At 38.5% G+C, this 20,499-nt stretch overlaps 2 protein-coding genes across 3 annotated transcripts in view; both read left to right on the top strand.

The window, feature by feature from the left end:
• LOC104861844 (transmembrane protein 180-like) overlaps positions 1 to 1,717 on the top strand; it is a 32,323-nt gene extending 30,606 nt beyond the window's left edge. The window contains 1 exon segment of the mRNA XM_033758508.1: positions 1,585 to 1,717. Within this exon segment, the coding sequence (XP_033614399.1) occupies positions 1,585 to 1,717 (133 nt within the window).
• A 16,852-nt stretch (positions 1,718 to 18,569) lies between these two features.
• Positions 18,570 to 20,499, top strand: part of Mettl9 (methyltransferase like 9) — a 38,646-nt gene continuing 36,716 nt past the window's right edge. For both annotated transcript variants that reach the window (XM_033758497.1, XM_033758496.1), the window contains exon 1: positions 18,570 to 18,633. In XM_033758497.1, the coding sequence (XP_033614388.1) occupies positions 18,589 to 18,633 (45 nt within the window). In that variant the 5' untranslated portion in view covers positions 18,570 to 18,588. The remainder of the gene's footprint in view (positions 18,634 to 20,499) is intronic.

Raw genomic sequence — 20,499 nt, 5'->3', positions numbered from 1 at the left:
TAACATTTGTTCCTCTTTAAGGACTGCACGTGTTAAACTTGTTTCTGACCCTGCACGAGAGAAACTCAGATAGCCAAAGATCTGTAGGAGTCAGGTACTTCCTGTTAAAGATCTGACGTTAGCTGTAGGAGTCAGGTGTTTCCTGTTGATGTGCCTTTAAAAGGCTGATGCTTGTTTGCAATAAACGTCGCCTTGATCAGACTCTTGTCTTGGCGTCCTTCCTTTCTCTCTGCCCCATCTCCACCCTGCTGCTCTTTTGGGTTTGAGGCACTGCTGGACAGTGCTCTGCGTTGCTGGTTCGCGACAATAAATAAATAAATAAATAAATAAATAAATAAATAAATAAAAAAAATACCTTGAGCTCTTCCATCACAGCACTTTTTTTTTTGCAGTCGTCCTATGTAATCATATGAAAATCAAAGTATTTATAATTAAGACCTACCTCTTCCAGGTAAGACCTACTGCCTGCATGAAGGTAAGCCCTACGATGGTAGACTCTAGTTTTGCCTACCATTGAATACCTACTACTTAGCACACAGTACCTATATGTTTTAGATGAATGAATGCTATATAGGTTTTGGTAAAAGCAACTGTTTTTTTTGTTTTGTTTTGTTTTGATACAGGGTCTCACAATGTAGTTGAGACTGACCTGGCACTCACTATGTAGCCCAGGCTGGTCTCGAACTCACAGCAATCCTCCTGTCTCAGCCTCGAGTGCTGAGATTAAAGGCATGTGCCACCACGCCCAGCTTAGCAACTGGTTTTAATATGAAATGGAAACTGACTCCTCTTTTTGTATCACATAGCTTGACTTTTTCATTTCTTTCTCCAATTGGTTGCATGAATGAAGGGCTATTTTAGATAGTACAGCTAGCCAAAAGAAGCTGCAGACTTGACACACTAAATTATCAGAACCTGGGCTGGGGATTTAGCTCAGGGGTGCTGCTGCCTGCCTTGAAAGCACAAGCACCCTAGTTTGATCCCCAGTACGGAAAAAAAAAATTATGGAAGTTCTTAGCAGGAAATTGAACATGCTGCTTCTGAGTATTATTAATCCTCTACTTGTGTTGAGCTGAAGTAAGTTTAGTGGTAGAAATAAATATGCAAATCCTCCCATCTTATTAAAAACCTGCTGGAAGGTAATTCAAGACAAGTCCTCTGGGGCCGGGGATTTAGCTCAGTGGTTCCACCACCTGCCTTGCAAGAGAAAGGTCCCAAATTAGATCCCTGGTACCAAAAAAACAAAAACAAAAAAACAAATCCTAGGAGGGTGTGTGTGCCTGCTCTGTGCCCTTACCGCTGTCTCTGTCCTCTGATGCACTGTGTACCATTCAGGACAGCAACTGTGCCACTTGTGTCTAGGCATTGTGACCACAGGTTTACACGTCAACTTCCTTTTATGTAACTGGAAGTACTTCTTCAATTATTTGAAGGAGTCAAAATTAATTGATAATTGTCTTATACTTTTTAAATGGGTTCATAGATAACAAAATTTTGCTGAAACCATTTGTTAAGTAGCTTTGAATTATTAAGAAGCTACTGTGGGGGGGAACTAACCATATTTTATATCTTTTTTCTCCCTAGTGTACTGTTAGAGCTTAAAGATTTTATGTTTCATTTGATTTGTCTGGTCCCGCTGGGCATTGCAGTGATTCACATTCTGGTGTGGAGCGCATTCTCAGCGAGCAACAAGAAAGACAAGATGGAGACTCTTTAAAGGAAGAACCAGGTGCTATGGGATTCAAACTAACTACAGGTGTCTGCCAGTCCTTACAGTTTACACTGCACCCAAAGGCAAAACCCATCTTCTAATTTGTTTAGAAAGCACAGCAAATAAAATACAAGGTCCAACACATTTTAGACTTTTTTGATTCTCTGTAAGTGAAGGGCTCTCCATGGCTGTTTCCAAGAGGTTGTGTAGCTTGGACACACCAGTAATTCTTCACTGGGCAACTGCTCTGTCAGTTGCTCTGTATTTTCTGCAGCTTGCCTGGCTGTGCACACCACTCTGTTACTTTTTAGGACCTTATACTGCTTTCTCTGACCAGTTTTATTAGTAAGATAGCCCTTTTTCTCTCGTTTTGTTATTAACACTACACCACTGTCAGGTGTAGATTCCCCCTGACCAAGAGTCAAATCACCACACTCCTCTCTCTCATTCAATGGCTGGACACAGTTCCCTGGTTTGCTTGCCTGCCTTCATCTCACTGGCTCAGACTGTGTGCCTGAGAGGCCTGGATCTGGGGAAAGTTAAGGACGGAGCTAGTGACTGCCTTATCTTCTGGAGTGGTCTACTAACCATAAATTCACACTCAATCCTAAAAGGGGAGCTACAGATTGTGAAGTCCAGATTTGTGTACGATTTATCCGGTAGGTTTATCCAGTCATACCAATAACTACAAGTGGGATAAACACTAAGTAAAAGTCAGAAATTGCTATTGGGTAAAAATATGATGCAATTACATTCTATGTACAAAAATGCACTTTAAAGATTCAAACGTAGTAAAAATAAAACGATTAAAGAAGTATAACATACACTATCAGAGGAAAGTTGGAGTGGTTGTATTGATATCAGACAAAGCCAACTTAGAAAAAATACTGCTGGGGATATGAGGGAGATCACATGATAAATGAGTTTATTAATCAAGAAGACGAAAAAAATTCTAAATGTGCATGCACATCATGACAGCTCCAAAATGCATGAAGCAAACACTGAAAGAAAATAAAAAATAAAACAATCCACAATTATAGGTGGAGATTTCAAACATTTTCTCTTAGTCTACAGAAGCAGTAGTCAGAAAACCAGTACAGTTATAGAACATGTAACAATACTATCAAGAAAGTGGAACTAATTTATATTTATGCAACATTCTGCCTAACAATAGTAGAACATACAATCTTCTTAAGTATAAAAGAAACATTAACCATTGTAGACTACCTTTTGGGCACTAAAACAAATGGTAACAAATGTAAAAGAGTAGGAACCACATAAAGTATGTCCCATCATGAAAATGGAATCAAGTTAGAAACCAATACCACATACTTGGGAAATCCCTCCATATTTAAAAGTTAAAAAACACACTTTCAAATAATTCATAGCAAAAGAAGAAGTAAAAAATAATAGAAAATATTTTGAACAAAAGTGAAAATATAACATACAAATTTATGATATAGCAAAAACAAAGCCTAAAGGGAAATTTATAATATTAAAAGCTTGTATTAGAAAAGAAGGGTCTCAAACCAATGATCTATGATTCTATTAAGAAGCTGGAAGCTGGGTGGTATATCCCTATAATCCTAGCACTCAGGAGGCTGAGGCAGGAGGACTGTGATGAGTTTGAGGCCAGCCTGAATTGTAGAGCAAGATCCTATCACAAATAAACTGGGAAAAAGAGCAATTCAAATCCAAATTAAGCAGCAGGAGAAAATAGTAAAGATAAGAAAGCTGGGAGTGGTGGTGTAATGCCAGCACTCAGGAGGCTGAGACAGGAGGATTGCTGTGAATTTGAGAGCAGCCTGGGCTACATAGTGAGTTCCAGGTCAGTTTCAACTACTAATGAGATCCTATCTGAAAAAAAAAAAAAAAAGCTAGTTTTTTGAGAGTATCATTAAAATGGGCTGGGGATTTAGCTCAGCAGTGCCATGCCTGCCTTGCAATCACAAGATCCTGAGTTTGATCCCCAGTACCAAAAAAACCAAAACCAAAAAACAAAAACAAACAAAAAAACTGGTCAACTTCTTGCCAGACAACAGACTCTTTAATAAAAGAGAAGATATAAATTTCCAATACTGAGAATGAAGAAAGGGCACCTATCCAGAGTACCAGACAAAGGATAAAAAGAAAATATTATGAATTCTTTGTATCAATAAATCTGACAACTTGGATTTTTCCAGCAAAGTATACTCTGGACCCAAATGGTTTCCTTGGCAAATTAAAATCAAACATTTAAGAAAAAACCCACAATTTTACACAAACTCAGAAATTAAAAGACTTTCTAGTTCATCTTTTAAGACCATATCACCCTAACACCACAGACAAAATATGATAAAAAAAAGCTTTAGCCCTGTATTCATGAACATAGATGAAAAAGTCTTCAACAAAGTATCAGCAGTTTTATTCTTGCTAATATGAAAAGGATAATAAACGTGATCAAATAGGGTTAACTTTGGAAGTTCAGCGTTACACATTCAACAGTCATTGTAGGGCTGGGGACTTGTTCCACTGCCTGCCTTGCAAGCACAAAGACCTGAGTTCAATCCCCAGAACCAAAAGAAAAAAGAAAAAAAAAAAAGCAGTCATTGTAATCCATCCTATCAACAGAAAAAAAGGCTATATATGTCCCTCTTAATTGATGAATAAAAAGCATTTGATGAAATGTCATATCCATTTATACTAAAAACCCTCTGCAAACTAAGAGCACAAGTGAAATTCCTTAACTTCCCAAAGGCCTCCACAAAAAATCTGCAGCTAATTTCACCTAGTTGTGAAAGACTAAACACGTTCCTCCTAAAATTGGGAACAAGGCAAGGATGTCTGCATCTCCCACACCTATTTGAAATTATACTGGAGAATCTTGCTAGTGCAATAAGTCAAGAAAAATAGGCAAGAAAACACAAACTTGAAAGGAAGAAATAAAACTGTTTTAGCAGATTGATTATTTGTGTAGTAAAATCCAAAGAATCTAAAAGCTACTAGAATCAACAAGTGTATTTAGCAAGATTACAGGATATAAGCTTAGTCAATATGTGAAATCAGTTTCTATGTACTGGGAATGAACAATTGGAAATTCATATTATTTTTTAAAAACTGATATTTACAATATTGTGAAAAGGAACAATGAAATAGGTAGGTATCTCCTTAAAAATATGTGCAAGACATTTGTGGTAAAAACTAGAAATCAGTGATAAAGGAAGAAAGTTTAAACAGAGTTATATATTGTGTCCTGGATTGGAAGACTAAATATTAAGGTATCAATTCTCGATAGGCAATCCAATAAAAAATACACAAATAAATGTTACAGGAATTGACAAGCTGATTATATTGTGTAAGGAAAAACAAAATCATTAAAATAGTAAACAATTTAAAAAGAAAAAGTTGGTATACTCAAACCATCTGAATCCAATATTTACTATAAAGCTACAGTGGTTAAGAAACTGTGGTACTAAAAGATGAAACTAATAGAGTTCAAACATAAACCATAAAACCTTGCAAAATGTGTAGTAGAATTCAGTAGGAGAGTATTTTCAACTACACATCTAATGCAAACAAAGTTCAATTCTTTTGCTGCACCAAGTATAAAGTTAAAATAGATTATATACCTAAAACCATACATCTTTTAGCATAAACAGTAAAAAATTCTCATGACTCTGGAACAGGAAAAATTTCTTAGATATGATATCATATATATAAACCATATCAATGAAAGTTGATAAATCTGACTTCACCAAAATTAAAACTTCTGATTTTTAAGACATTAAAAATTAAAATGTAGACTACAGTCTAGAGTAAAATATTTTCAAAATGCCTATTTCATAAAGGACTTACATGTAGAATATAAAAAGTATGTTTTCAATTCAGTTATGACAATAAAGATGAGCAAAGGTTGGAAGAGACACTTCATCAAAGATGATGCACAGTATATGAAAAGATGCCTAACATTACTGGAAAATGCAATTTAAAACTGTTATGGGCTACTACCACCTAATAATTAAAATATTGACAATACCAAGGGCTGACATGGATGTGGAGTACCAGAACTCTCCTATGTTCTTGTTAAGAATTAAAGGGATTGAAACCAGGTGCAGTGGTGCATGCTTCTAATACTAGCACTTGGAAGGCTGAGACAGGAAGATCATAAATTTGAGATCAGATTGGGCTACACAGCAAGTTCAGGTCCAGCCTGGACTACACAGTGAAACAGTCCCAGAAAAAATTAAAGTTGTATAGCTACTTCAAAAGTGGTCTGGTAGTTTCTTAGAAACTTAAATATATATTTGATGAATTCTCTAGAAATTCTGTATTTTTTAAATCCAAGAGAAATAAAAACTTATATTCACCTAGACATTGTACACAAATGTTTACAGCGGCTTTATTCATAATCATCAATAAATAACTGGAAACAGCCCAAATGCCCTTCAGTTGATTAATGGGTAAGCAAAGTTAAGCGTATTCATTGTCATTAAGAAGGCTGTTTATTGATAACACAACATCATGGATGCATGTCAGGTGCATTATGCTAAGTGCAAGAAGCCAAACTCAAAGACGCCTATTTAGATGATGTTCTGGAAAAGACACAACTATCAGTGTTGAAAACTCCGTCTTTACAATATTCTGCATCAGTATTGGTGGGCAGTTAGGGAAACTGCATTTCACCCAGCAGCACAGGTGAAGCAGAAGTCAGGCTGGTAGTGAACACTAGGAGGCAGCACAGTCTTGCGGTGAAGCACGTGAGTTCGGCACTCAGACTGCCCAGGTGAAAATCCCGTTTCAACCACTCACTGTGCTGTAGCTTTCTGTGCCTTGGATGATTCTGGTGTAAAAATGTGGTCATTGTGAGGATCAAAAGATGACATATGTGAGAAGCTTATCACAGTGCTTGGCTCCTAGTATGTACATCCTTGTTCCAAGGGACAGGTGGTACTTGTGTGATGATGTTGGAGGAAGCTCTTTCATGACAAGTAGGCTGTGGCCCAGATCTGGGTCTGGGAGGTAGAAAAACACCTGTTTCTATGTTCATTCGTAGTTCTTTTCTTCCCAGTAGAATGAGCAAGCTTCACACTATGAAACAGCAGGTGGTGTGTGTATGATGAATATATGTAAAAAGGTAAAGGTCTTTAATTCAGATGATTCACTATCAAAAGATCATCTCCAATTACAAACTTTGCTATTTTTTAAATGATGTTATAGGATGCTGATTCTGTGAGATTATGTGTGTGAAAAAGTTTGGCACTTGCAAACTATGTAAGCGCAGACATTTATATTAGCATTTGGGAAATATCACAGAATTCATAAATTCACTAAAGGAAATAAGGAGGTAAAAGAATTCATGCTTTTGTGCATGAATGGTTTTTAATTAAACTGGTGGTTCCACCAGTTTTATAGACAAGATAGGGCTATGTGATTTTCTAAGGCCACATGGAAAGTGTAAGGCAAGTAACTAGAATTTGGACTTGTCTCCTGGAATACATATTCACCTTTTATATTAGCACATGTTTGCAGTACATACTATTTATATTTCTTGTATGGAACTGGTACGTGTGTATAAAACATCGTAAATCCCTTTTTCACCCCCTTCACCTCCCCTTCCCCCTACTACATCTCTTGGTCTCCTCCCTGTTTGAGAAAGAGCTCCCTTTTTCCTATTATTCATTTTGCTCTTTATAACTTGGTTTTATCATATAAGAGAAACCATGAGATAGTTAAACTTGTGTGTTTGATTTATTTCACTTAACATTACAGTCTCAAGGTGCACTCATTGCCTTACAATGACTCATTTATCCTTCTTTATTGCATAGCAGTGCCACTGTATGTAAATACATTTGCTTTATCTGTTCATTTGTTGATAGACATAGAGCTGCTTCAAAGAATTAACTAGTAATTGTGTAGCTATAAACATAAATATACATGTATCACTATAATATGACGTTTTTAACTCTTGGGAAGGGGAATAGTTGGATCAAATGGAATTTCTAGTTTTAGTTTTTTGAAGAAGCTTCATAATTATTTCCAAAGTGGTTGTAGTAGTTTACATTACCAACAGTGTGAAAGGCTCCTTTTTCCCCACAGCCTTGACAACTTTTTTTTTTTTTTTTTTTTTTTTAAGACAAGGTCTCAGTTTTGTAATTCAGGCTGGCCTTGAACTCATGACAATCCTCCTTCCTCAGCCTCTTGCGTGCTGGGATTACAGGCAAATGCCACACCATGCCCGGCTTATTTGATTTCTTAATGATGGTTATTCTTTCTGGGGTAAGATGGAATTTCAGCGTTGTTTAAACTTGCATTTCTGTAATGGCCAGCAATGCTGATCATTTCTTCATGTATTTATTGGCCACTTGTACTTCTCCTTCTGTAAGGTGTCCATATTTTTTGCTTGCCTGTTTTGGTTGGGTCTCTTTTCTTTATTTTTTGTATTGGAGATAGAACTCAGGCCCTTGGGCTTGCGAGGCATATGGTGGAACCAGAGCCAAATCCCTGGCAAGGGTCTCTTATTTTGGGAGGTCTATTTTTTTTTTCAGTTCTTTATACAGTATATGCTAGGTATTAATCCTCTTTCTGAGGAATAGCTGGCCAAATTTTTCCAATTCTGTAGGTTGTCTTTTCACTATGTTGGCTATTTCTTTTGCTGTGCAGTTTTATAATAGGATTCCATTTGTTGATTCTCAGTACTCTTGTCTTGTGCAACTGGGGTTCACCTCAAAGTCCCAGCCTCCACCTATGACTTCAAGAGTTTTACCTACTTTATTTTTCAGGCAGGTTAAGTGTTTCTATTTTCATTAGTTCTTTGATCCATTTGATTTTTGATTAGTACATAGTGAGAGAGGTGGTTCTAGATTCGTTTGCGTGCAGATAGCCAGTTTTCCCAACACCATATGTTAAAGAGGCTACCTTCCATTGAGTGTGATTGGTCCCTTTGTCTCAAAGATCAAACAGTTGAGAGTCCGGGATTTAGCTCAAGGGCGCTGCACCTGCCTCGCAAGAACAAGGTTCTGAGCTCTATCCCTGGCAAGCCCCCCCCAAAAAAAGATCAAACAGTTGAAAATTCTTGGGGTTGTTTCTGCATCCTCTATTCTACCCCACTGATTCACGTGTCTGTTTCTGTGCCAATACCATGCTGGTGGTTATTTTTGATTTTTTAATCACTGCAGCTGTGTAATATAGTTTCAAGTCTAGAGTTGTGGTGCCTCTCACTTTGCTCATTACCCAGGATTGCTTTGGCTATTCTGGGTCTCTTTTGGTTTCATATGAATTTTTGAATTATTTTCTCCAGTTCTGTAAAGAATGCTGTATTTTGATTGGGATCACATTAAGTCTGTATATTAATTTTGGAAGTATGACTATTTTGACAGTATAGGTTCTGACTCTCCAGGAATAGAGGATGGCTTTCTAATTTGGGGATATTTTCTTTGATTCCCTTTTCCACAGTACAGCAATTTTTGTTGTAGAGGTCTTTCCCTAGGTTAATTGCTAAGTATTTATTTTTCTTGGTGCTACTGTGAATATTTTCCCCTAATTTCTTTCTTACCATAATTAGTGTACAAGAACAAGGCCGGGCGTGGTGGCGCGTGCCTGTAATCCCAGCACTCGGGAGGCTGAGGCTGGAGGATCACTGTGAGTTCAAGACCAGCCTGGGCTACACAGTGAGTTCCAGGTCAGTCTGAACTACATGATCCATCTAAAACATGTTAAGCCCTTGCCCAAAAAAACAAAAAAAAAAAAAAAAAAAAAAAAAAAACCAACCAATAAACCAACCAAACCAATCAACCAACCCCCAAAAACAGTATTGACTTTTGTGTGTCTTTTGGTAATTTTGGGGGGTGTTCTATGTAGAGGATCATCTGCAAATAACGATTTGACTTCTTTTCCTACACATATCCCTTTTATTTCTCTTTCTTGCTTAATTGCTTTTATTAAGGAGTGGTGATAATGAACACTGTTGTTCTGTTCCTTCAAAGCTTTCCCCCTTTTAATATATTGGCAGGTTTGTCATAAATATTTTTTATCAGATTGAGATAAGCTCCTTCTGTACCTATTTTCTTCAGTGTTCCCATCATGAAAGATGTTGAGTTTTGTCAGAGGATTTTCCTAGATCTTGAGATGATTAAGTGATTTATGTCCTTGCTTCTATGTCTGTGATGTGTTACATTTATTGATTTGAAAATGTTGAACTATCCTTGCATTCCTAGATGAAGCCTACCTGGTCATGCCGGTATCCTGAAGTCACCTCCCCTGCCCCACCCAGCCCCGAGGATTGAACTCAGGACTTTGTGCTTGTAAAGCAGGTGCAGTGCCACTGAGCTAAATCCCTGGCCCTGGCCTGAAGTCATCTTGTTTTTAATGATAAAAATAAGGTTGGATAATTTGGCATTGAGTATGGAACTGTCCCTTAAAAGATAAATGGACAGATAAAAAGTGGTATATACATACAATGGAATTTTATTCAGACTTAGGAAGAAAATTCTGACACATGCTACAATACAGATGAACCTTGAATACATTATACTGAGTGTAATAACGTCATTGAAGGACAAATATTATATAATTTCACTTACACTAGGCACCTAATTAAATTCACAGAAGTTGGAACAGCAGTTGCCAAAGGCTGAGGGGAGAGGAAAGTATGTAATGGTTAAGTGCTTAATAGTTACAGACATTCAATTTGGAAAGATCAGAAGTTGTGGAGACAAATGGTGGTGAAGGTTGCACACGTCAGTGTTCTTAAGGCCAATGAACTATACATTTAAAAATAGTTAAAACAAGGGCTGGGGATTTAGCTCAGTGGTTCCGCTGCCTGCCTTGCAAGTGAAAGGTCCTGAGTCCAGTCCCTGGTACCAAAAAAAAAAGTTAAAACAGTAAAATTTTCTGGGTGTTTTGGCACATGCTTGTAATTGCAGCACTTGGGAGGCTGAAGCAGGAGGATTCCAAGGCCTGAGTTACATGAGACCTTGTCTCAACAGAACAAACAACAAATGGTAAATTTTACGTTAGTTTTATTTTACTTCAATAAAAACATACTGCGGCCGAAGCTGAAGAATCCAGGAAGCTCTCATTATCTGCTATACTTCTCAGGCAAGTGAGGCTTGATATCTCTTGCATGAAGGAAGAGTTGGTCATATGATACTGGTAAACTCATCACTGAGGGTTTGCAGGTCTAGACATTTGATATGCCATTACACTGAAAATGGGTTCATCTTTTTCTGACTAGCATAGGCCAAACTGATGACCAATGCAAAAAAAAAAAAAAAAAAAAAAAAAAAAAAAAAAAAAAAAAAAAAAAAAACACAGTTACAGTTTGAATATGGTTTGTCCCCTATGAAACTCATGGAGTTTAATCCTCATTCTGGGGTATTAAGACAGTAGAAACTTAATCTAACTACAGTGTTTAGAGTTAAGGATTAGATAAGGCTATCAGGAGGGGGCCTCCAGGATTGAATCCTGGTGGCTTTATTAAGAAGAGAGACAAGACACCAGAGGACACACACATGTACTCTCTGTACATCTCTTGGCAGGTGATATCTTGTACCACCTTGGGACTCTGCTAGCAGGAAGACCATCACTATGTGCACCTCCTAGATCTTGCACCTCCAGATCCATGAGCCAAAATAAACCTCTTTTCTTTAAAATGTACCCAGTCTATGGTATTGTGTGATTAGCAAAGAAAAACAGATTAGTACACTACTAATTTATACTGAGGAACTTCCTCCATCAGCACATTCCCACCCTATCTACAGCATGTGGTGAGCAAGGAACGAGGATCATAGTGAGGTAGGATTATGTTAATTGCTGATGTCATGGAGCCTTAATCTAAGGGATGCACCTATCTATACAGGAAGAGGAACCTGCTCCACTAAGCAAAATAGGCTTGTGTACTGGCTGCTGGGCTGGTGATGAAGACTCACTGCCCACACCAGCCAGCTTTTCTTGTTTTCAGGGCTAATATAGCTCCCTTCCATGCTGCATTCTCAATGAGCTGTTATTTCTACAAATATGTCATTACCTTCCTTCAGTCAATTTTTGATCAAGTCATAGCTTGGGGCTTGCTTTTTTTTGGTACTGGGGATTGAACTCTGGACCTTGCACTTGCAAAGCAGGCGGTGGAAACACTGAGCTAAATCCTTGGCCTCTAGGGCTTGCTTTTTAAAAAGACAACTTTGCATGTTTTTGCTTGAATCCACTTTATGTTTGCTTTAAAGACTCTGGTGTGTGTGTTGCTGGGAACCGAACCCAGGGCTTCATGAATTCTAGGTAAGCACTCTACCACTGAGTTATATCTAGAAAGTGTAATTCTCCTCAGATAGCAATTTTGCTTGACTCTACAAACCATCTACCATGTCCAAAAGGTCTTAAATTTTTTTTGAAATAGCACCAAAATGTACACAACAAAAGTGTAACTTTTTGGTACCAGGGATTGAACTCAAGACCTTGTACTTGCCAGGCAGGTGCATCCCTACTGAGCTAAATCCCTGGTCCCTGTAATGAATTTCTGTGACAAAGATACAGTGGTGCCTTGGTTCATGAACCTAATACTTTGCATGATTATGGTTGCAAAATGTGTTCCATAATTTTGGTTGCAACTGAAATGCAAGCATGTATGTACCAGAATCATGGAATGAATTCTGCAACCAGAAATCATGAAAAGAATTAAACTTGTGAAATGAGGTACCACTGTATAAGTTTTTAGTAGGGTGTCTTAAGTTACTTTCTTGTTGCTGGGACAGAAAAACCAGACACCTACAAGTTAAAGGAAAAAGAGTCAGTTTCAGATCAGTTTGTGGAGGTTTCAGTCCATAGTTGGCTAGCTCCAAGGCAGGGCTGCATGGCAGAGGAAGAAGTAGCCAGCAGCTTGCCTTTCTTTCCCTTTTTATCCAATGTAGGCTATGAGCCTATTGAGTGGTGCCACCCATACCCAGGGTTTTCCCATTAACCACACACAGAACTATGCTGAACCAATCAGTGGACTAATTTACTTATCACACCCTTGATCCCTATTCACATACCCCAGATCCAGGCCCCTCTGAAAGGACCCACCTATGAATGCCTGCAGTTTCAAGAGGACATGTGGATACAGCCCATTATATAAACTAAAGGAGTTAACAAATATTGGATGCCCTCAAATATAATATAATTTACCATCTACTGAGATGAAAATTTACCCCTGTATATACTGCTGTTTAAAGTAGAAAAACTGAGGGTCGGGGATTTTGCTCAGTGATTCCACCACCTGCCTCACAAGCACAAGGACCCGAGTTCAATTCCTGATACCAAAACAAAAACCAAGTAGAAAAACTGAGAAATTTCAGTACATGAATTGAATAGGCTGTTGCAGATTCTGGATATATATAAAACCAGACTATAAAATGATAACTAGTTTTTTTCCTAGAGATTTCAGTGAATAATTAAAAGGAGCATTATAGATACTATAAAAGTTATCTGTAAATATGTACTCATATGAAAGCAAAATGTACATATAAAAATTTGTTCAAATTATAGGCTGTCCATTTGAAATGTGGTAAATTTGGCTCCAGTGACATTTATAGTTTTGATTATTAAAACAGATCTTTCCTGCAAAAAGATCAGCCTGATCTATAGCTCCATATAAACTATACTTTATGGACATTCCTGAGCAAAGCCAGCTTCTACATGCCCTCAAAGAGAAGGGATCTAGAGTTTTGTTAGTGGGGAAAATTCTTCATGGTTGAGGTCACAACCGATCTTTATCATGTCTCAAAAACTTCTACAGAAGATGTGAATATCGAGCTGCAGTTAGGTCAGTGGTAGGGCATTTGCCTAGCATGTGTAAGGCCCTGGGCTTGAGCACTTAAACATAGCCAATGAAATAAATTTCCATTGTAGAATAATTTAGCAGCTGCAATCAGTATTGACCTTGTCAATTTTTAGAAAACATACGTAGCAAAGAATGTTGGTAGAGAGAAGCCGTAACTGGAGATGAACATGGTAGAGGCTTTATGCTGAGGTTTTAGTTTTTTTAAACTCCTTTTGAATGAGTTGTGCGTATTGTAAGTCTGAGGAAGATTCTGGACTAAACTGTACAACAAGCTCATATTATTTGTAGCTATTAAAAACATCAATCACACAGTTTTCATAAGAGAAGGGAGATATTCTGTCTGGTTTTCAGGTTGGCTAATTGCTCAAATATCCTCTTTCATGAAGTGTTCTTCCTCTTTTTGACCAGTTTGTGGTTGTGCAAAAATAAAATAGTGGCTTTCTTTCATGCCAACAGAGATATGGTGGTTCTGTGGTAGATTACACAAATTCTTTTTATGTTTTACATACTGGTTATATTCACTGTGGAGAGTTGGTACATGTAGATAACACATTTAAAAATTTTTTTATCACTTTCTCCTCACAAACTTTAGTATGTTTATGTACATGCATTTTGGTCTACTATAAAATACTCAGATTTTAAGTTTTAAGAGCATTTTCATTGTGCAATAAAACATATTTTTCATATTCTCATACAAAACACAAGTTTGGATGCTTTATAGTCACAAAATAAGGGTTTAAAGATTAAAGTAAGTATGTCAAAACACAGTATCATGAAGTTATATGGTGAACTGTGTGGAAAAGGATGGAGCTATTCCAAATGCAAACAACAGACAGCAATTAAGAGGCCAAGGAGAAGATCTATTTTGAAAGTGTATTTTAAACAAGATGAAAGGTCTTTGGAAGTGTGAAAATACCCCAGAAAATGAACACAACAGCTCTTTCTCTTTTTATCAGAGCTCTAACTCACAGACATGAAAGGTCTTTCTTTGAAAGGTCCTTCTTTGGTTGAAATTACACTAAGAATACACATTTCCTTTAACTAGCTTAAGCCATTTTATGTACAGATTTTTAAGGATCCCAGAAGCAGTGTACCTATGTATTATACAAGTACAGAAGTTGCTGATTTCAGAGGTAAAGAAACTGAGTCATAGGGCATGTTAAACTGAAATAATAAATTTCCTAAATTATTAGATAGGATTCTTGTTTCACACCAGTTGTACCATTATCAGTTAGATTATGATCCATCAAGTTCAAGACTTTGATATCACGAAGAAATCGTACCTTTAAAAAGGACAATTTAGGTGCTTATACATACACGTATATATATGACATATACATCACATATGCCTATTAATACAATGCTGAGAAAAGGATTTGTTCGGTGGAGTCTGGGATTTAGTTAAGGATTAGGTTGCAGTACTGGCCTTAGTGAAATTTGTCTTGTGTAAGTTTAAAGTAGATGGCTGCTCATCTCTGGGACTGTTTACGTAGCTTATCCAAGAACGAGGTTGACTTTGGTCTTGTGGTTCAATAGTAATCCTCTCTGCCATCTGAGAGCTGCCTGTGTGTGTAGGGCAATGTGCTGAAGGCTCCATGAGCATGTATGAGGGACACTGCGATTCTTCACATCCTACAAGGCTCTCAGAGGCATTCGACTTTAGTTTTCACAATTAGTGGGTATAGCACTACTACAGCAGGAACTTAGGCAATTTGCTAGCTCTCAAACTTGGCAAGGGGATGTCAAAACGAAGGCCACAAAGCCACATTTCCTCAGGGCACCTGTACCGAATAGTTTCCTTACCCCGATTCAAGTCATGTTTCTCCGTTACAATAATGTATAGTTCTAATAATGTGTAAATCATTTCTAGCACTCAGCAGTTTGTAATTATCTATTCACTGCATGATTATTAGTTAGATTTGCTTCCCTATTACATAGCAAGCTCCACAAAGCTGAGAAATTGTGTTTATTTTGTTTTTTATCCTACTACTTGCCAGTCCAGTGCCTGGTGCATTAGATGTATTCACTAAAATGTTATTGAGTCTGTGAAAGCAATACTCATCTTTCTGGTGATATTCCTGACATAAACTGAGACAGGTGGAGACTCTCTTCAGAGCAAAACTCTAGTAGTTCAGAAGGTTCTGGAAGCAGGTGAAATGCTATGCTTATTAGAAGTAGACACAGGAGCCAACTAGGAAGAATTTTCTGTATATATATCAGGGGGGGAAAGACTTTCTTAGTAAAAAGACAGACATCTGTGATAAGTAGATTATTTGAGTTCGCTGCCTGATTTTGATTTTAGATTTGAATTTTTTATTAGTACATATAGTTCATGTTTACATTCCTTGTGAGGAATTGGTACCTGTACATAATACATCTCAATTCCTTTTATCATCTTCTCCCCTTTTCTCTCTTCCTGCTCCATCTCTTTCCCCTTTCAGAAAGATCTCCCTACTTCCTATTATCTTTTATTTTGCTCTTTATTTATACTTTGGGTTTCTCATATAAGAGAATTCATGTGATAATTAAGCTTTGATGTCTGACATTTATTTCACTTAACATTATAGTCTCAGGGTGCATCCATTCTTTACAAACAACTCAAGTTTATCTTTCTTTATGGTACAGTGGTATTTATTGTATGCAAATACCACATTTTTGTTAGCCAATCATCTGTTGATGGACAGATATATAGGCTGCTTCCTAGATTTAGCTTATCTGAATATTTTATAGTTCTGTGTTTTACATGCCTTTCCTCTATTCTCTTAATCTGCTTATGAAGGGAGTCCAAAGAGAGACACCGTATTTAAGAGAAACTAGCATCCTAGTTTCTAAGAAAATGACTTAATAAAGAGACCAAAATCCTATTAGGATTGAGCATGCTTATTATAACCTGGGTCAATGTTTTATAGTTGATGAAGGCTTCAGATTATCTGATTCTCACAGATGTATTGTGAAGTAGGCAGCTCAGAATCAGGGCCCTCAGTTTAGATGAAGAAAGGGATACTTAGACTGATTTATCCCACTTTATGTGATAATAGGAGCAAACTAACACTTCTGAGTACTATGTGTCTAGGCACTATGCTAAATCCTTTATATTTGACGTATGTAATAAAATCCTCCATGTATCTCCATGAGATAGGTAACCATCACTGTTATTTCCACTTTCCAGATAAGGAAACTAAGACTTGGAGAGGTCAAGTAATTTGACGTAATTTATGTAAAGAAGACAAAGCCAGGCAGTCTGTCTTAGGTTGGTGGACAGTAAACTGCCATGCTAAAACAAGGAGTGGGAAACCTCCAGGGAGCTACTCTGTTACTTGTATTTGCTACTGGAGGTCTTCTGACTCCTCCTTCAGTTCTGTGCTTCAAGCCATGTGTTGGTTACTTTTCTCTCCTTACTGAGACAAAACACTGGACACCCAAAGTTGAAGGGGAAGGGGAAATTTCAGTCCATAATCCACTGGCTCCAAGGCAAGGATGGAAACAGGCATCTCAGAGGAGAAACATGGTGCGCAAAAGGTAGCAAAGGTAAAAAAGGAGGCAACAGTTCCTAGCAGCAGACTACAAAAAGCAAGAGGGTTTAACAGCATCTTTCTGCCTCTTTTATTCAGACAACAGGGGACTAGTGTGGTGCCAAACCAATCACTCACACGTAGCAGTCTAGTAATCACACATCCTTAACCCCAGCATCACACATTCCAGATTCAACTACCTCTGAAAAAGAAAGTCCCACCTCATCCGCATGAGGCTTTGGGGGACATCTAAACACAAACCAAAATAAGCTGCTATTTCTTTTTAAAACCTGTTTGCAGTTTTCTTCTTAAGATTTGTATCAACTGGAGACATAGTGATGTCACTGTAGACCACCAAAACTGTATCATCTAAATTCAGATTAAAAACACCTAGTTACTATTAGTAACCTCTAGTTACAGTTTGAAAAAATTGTTTAGCCAGGCATGGTGGTGCACACCTATAATCCCACCATTCACAAGCCTGAGACAGAAAGATCACCACAAATTTGAGGCCAGTCTGGACAATATAATGAGTTCGAGATCTTGTCTCAAAACAAACAAAACAAAAATATACTTAATAGAGGAAAAGTTTGTTTGGGCTCACAATTTCTGCCCAGTCGTTTGGTCTTGTTGCTTTTGGGCTTGTGATGAGGCAGTACTTCATGGCAGAAGCATGTAGCAGAGGAAACCTGTTTATTTCATGGCCACCTGGAGCAGAGTAAGGGGAGGTGGGTGGAGATCCTAGCATTCCTTCAAAAGCCACCCCCAAGTAGCTAACTTCCTTCTCTAGACCCCAGCTCTGAAGGTTCCACCACATCCCATTAGCACCATAAACTGAAGACCAAGCCTTTAGCCTATGAGCCTTTGGGAGCACTTGAGATCCAAACTGTAACAAATGTGTTTACCATTTTCTTTTTCTCAGAGGGTGCTCATCTCTTAACTACTGAGCACATTCTACCAAATATACTCTGGGAAAAACTTGTATCTTTCTCTAAAGGGGTACCAAATATTGTTAAGAATATAAATCTGTCCATTAAAATGTGATTATATGTCTTTTTTTTAGATCATTTAGCTCTTCCTTAAGGATATAACAATGACTAACAATGACTACCATGTTTTGTGCCTTTCCTTACCAATCTCTTCCTGTTATACTTCGTAATTGAAATAAGAACATGAAAATGCCACTTTCAAGAGACAGCAACAAAAAGCCCTTGCTTAAGAGATCTAGACAGGAAAGTAATACAGCCAAAGTTTCAGCCTGTGTACAGCTGAGGCCCAGGTCAGGGACCCAGAGGGTGTCATTTACATGTCTTTTGACTGTCACTGACTACATTTCAAAAAACATTAGAATATTGGCTCATATTTGGCTTTTTCTCTCATCTGTACCTCTTTCCTTCCCCACTATGGACAAGTGAGGTTTTAGTATACAGTAGTGACATCTAGCAGATGAAGGAAGGGGGCAGTCCCAAAGGGCAATCTGAACTTCTGCTTAAGTATATTTACTCTTGCTGTTTTCCTTCCTCCTCATTTGTAATTCAGGAGGCTCTCTGAGAACAGACAGCAAGGCTTCTTAGATGGATCAAAGGACCAGGAGCTGGGATACCAAATTCTATGAAAAGGTCTGCTATTCAATTTGCTCTGCTACCTTTAGGCAAATGGTTTAGGCAAATCACTGTGCTTCCGTTTCTTCCTGTGATTACTGAATGCAAATAATATGTATTTTGTGATTATTATGTGGGGGTGATTTATTTTTCCAAGTTGGGTGATCAGGTATAAAGTAAAATCTGCTCCTTTGAGATGGTAGGTTTCATAGCAGACAACTGACCCCAAATCCTACACACCACAGCAGTTACCAATAAGCCTCTTTATCCAACACATTCTGGAGTCTTGGAGCTGCAGTTAGGCAGGCTTACTCCATAGTTGGCACATACCTTTTTGCTTCCTTTGTCTTCAGAAATGAAATATGCCATTTTATGCACTCCTGTTGCTTGTGCCCCTCCTATTTAATAAGATGACGGCTTTCTTTTGGGACAGAGCAACTCTGTGACACCGTTCCAAAGAGACAGTAGAGAGACGTGATACAGATAACAAACTGAATTACCTGGACTTGCTACTATAGTTCCTTTTAAATGTCTTGGGTTAGAAATATTAGAGGTTTAAACCAGATTTAGTAAGGCACTTTAGTATTTTGATAGGAAGCAGTCAGGGACTATCTCTCTTCTTTTTTGTTACAGCCTATATCATATTAGACAACAATGTGGTTAACAGACAGAGATTCTTAGCAGCTAATAGTGTTTGAGGCTAAAGAATGATTTTGTTTCTCACCTGGGGGTCACCTTATAAATGCAAATCTCTGAAGTGCAATAAGAAATTAACCAAGATTAATTTGTTCTGAACTAAAAGTAAATGTATTTACATAATTCCGGTGCAGTCAAATGAAAAGCATTCTCCAAACCAAGGTAGGAAGGTGTTGTTATAGAGCCCGGGAAATAGGTTGCTTCTTAGCTGTAGCTCAGGCAGCAGCAGGGAGTAGTTCAGGCAAAGATACACAATATAATCTTTTGGATATGAAATGCTATTAGTTCTCCTAGCGATGTAAATAATCAAAAAAAACATCTGGTGTTATCTCCCAGAGCTGAGTTCACTTTAAGAGTACTGAGTATTAGCTCAGGGAGACAAGGCAGCCCGGGGCTCTAACTTGGGGTCTTCATTTTTTGGGCAGGGTCATCAATACATCACGTTACTTACTTGTAGATTCCTTAGCCGCAATAACTTCCAACAGAGGCAGAGCTTTCAGTCGTGCCTCTTAGAATCGCGTGGTCAGGAGCTCGGGGAGCGGGCGCGCGGGTGGTCGCGGTGGGAGCCCCAGGAAGGAAGCAGAGATCGAGGGAATCCTTTCTCCCTAGGTTCTCTGCTTTGCAGCTCCTGCGGAAGGAGGAGGGAGGCCCTGGGTATGGGTTATCTGGCTTCACCGCCCAGAATGTAAATTAGATGCGGCGTTAAGAAGAACCTGTAGCATTTGTCTCCCGAAGGTCCAGGGCATGAGCGCCTGCGGGCTGGAAGTCTCAACTCCCATTCCTCACCCCCGGCTCTACGTACAGGACCAGATCGAAGTCCCGTCCGGGGTTGAGGTGAAGGGCCCGGAAGCAAAGACAAAAGCAAAGAAAGTCCAGAGATCCTTGGAAAGGCCGGGAAACTTCAGTTACCGTCTTCGGAAATGAGCTTCACTGTTATATATAAAAACAAAACAAAACATTAAGTCCATCTCCGCCATTACGTGGAAACCTCAGACTGAAGGAGCGGGGGAGCGCAGCCGGCGCGGAGGCTCTTCCTTTGTACCGCCCCATTCGCCTGCCCAGTGGGCGGGGGGAGCGCGTCCAGAGTTCGTACGTTCTCCGGCTGGAAACTGGAGCCGGCGGCGCAGGCGTTCCGCGAGCGGAAGCGGAGGGGGAGGTGAGCAGGGGGAGCGCCGGCCCCTCCTCCCC

This window comes from Fukomys damarensis, unplaced genomic scaffold (assembly GCF_012274545.1).
Source record: "Fukomys damarensis isolate Sample0158 unplaced genomic scaffold, DMR_v1.0_HiC HiC_scaffold_34, whole genome shotgun sequence".
Lineage (NCBI taxonomy): Eukaryota > Metazoa > Chordata > Mammalia > Rodentia > Bathyergidae > Fukomys > Fukomys damarensis.
This window is presented reverse-complemented; position numbering and strand designations above follow the sequence as displayed.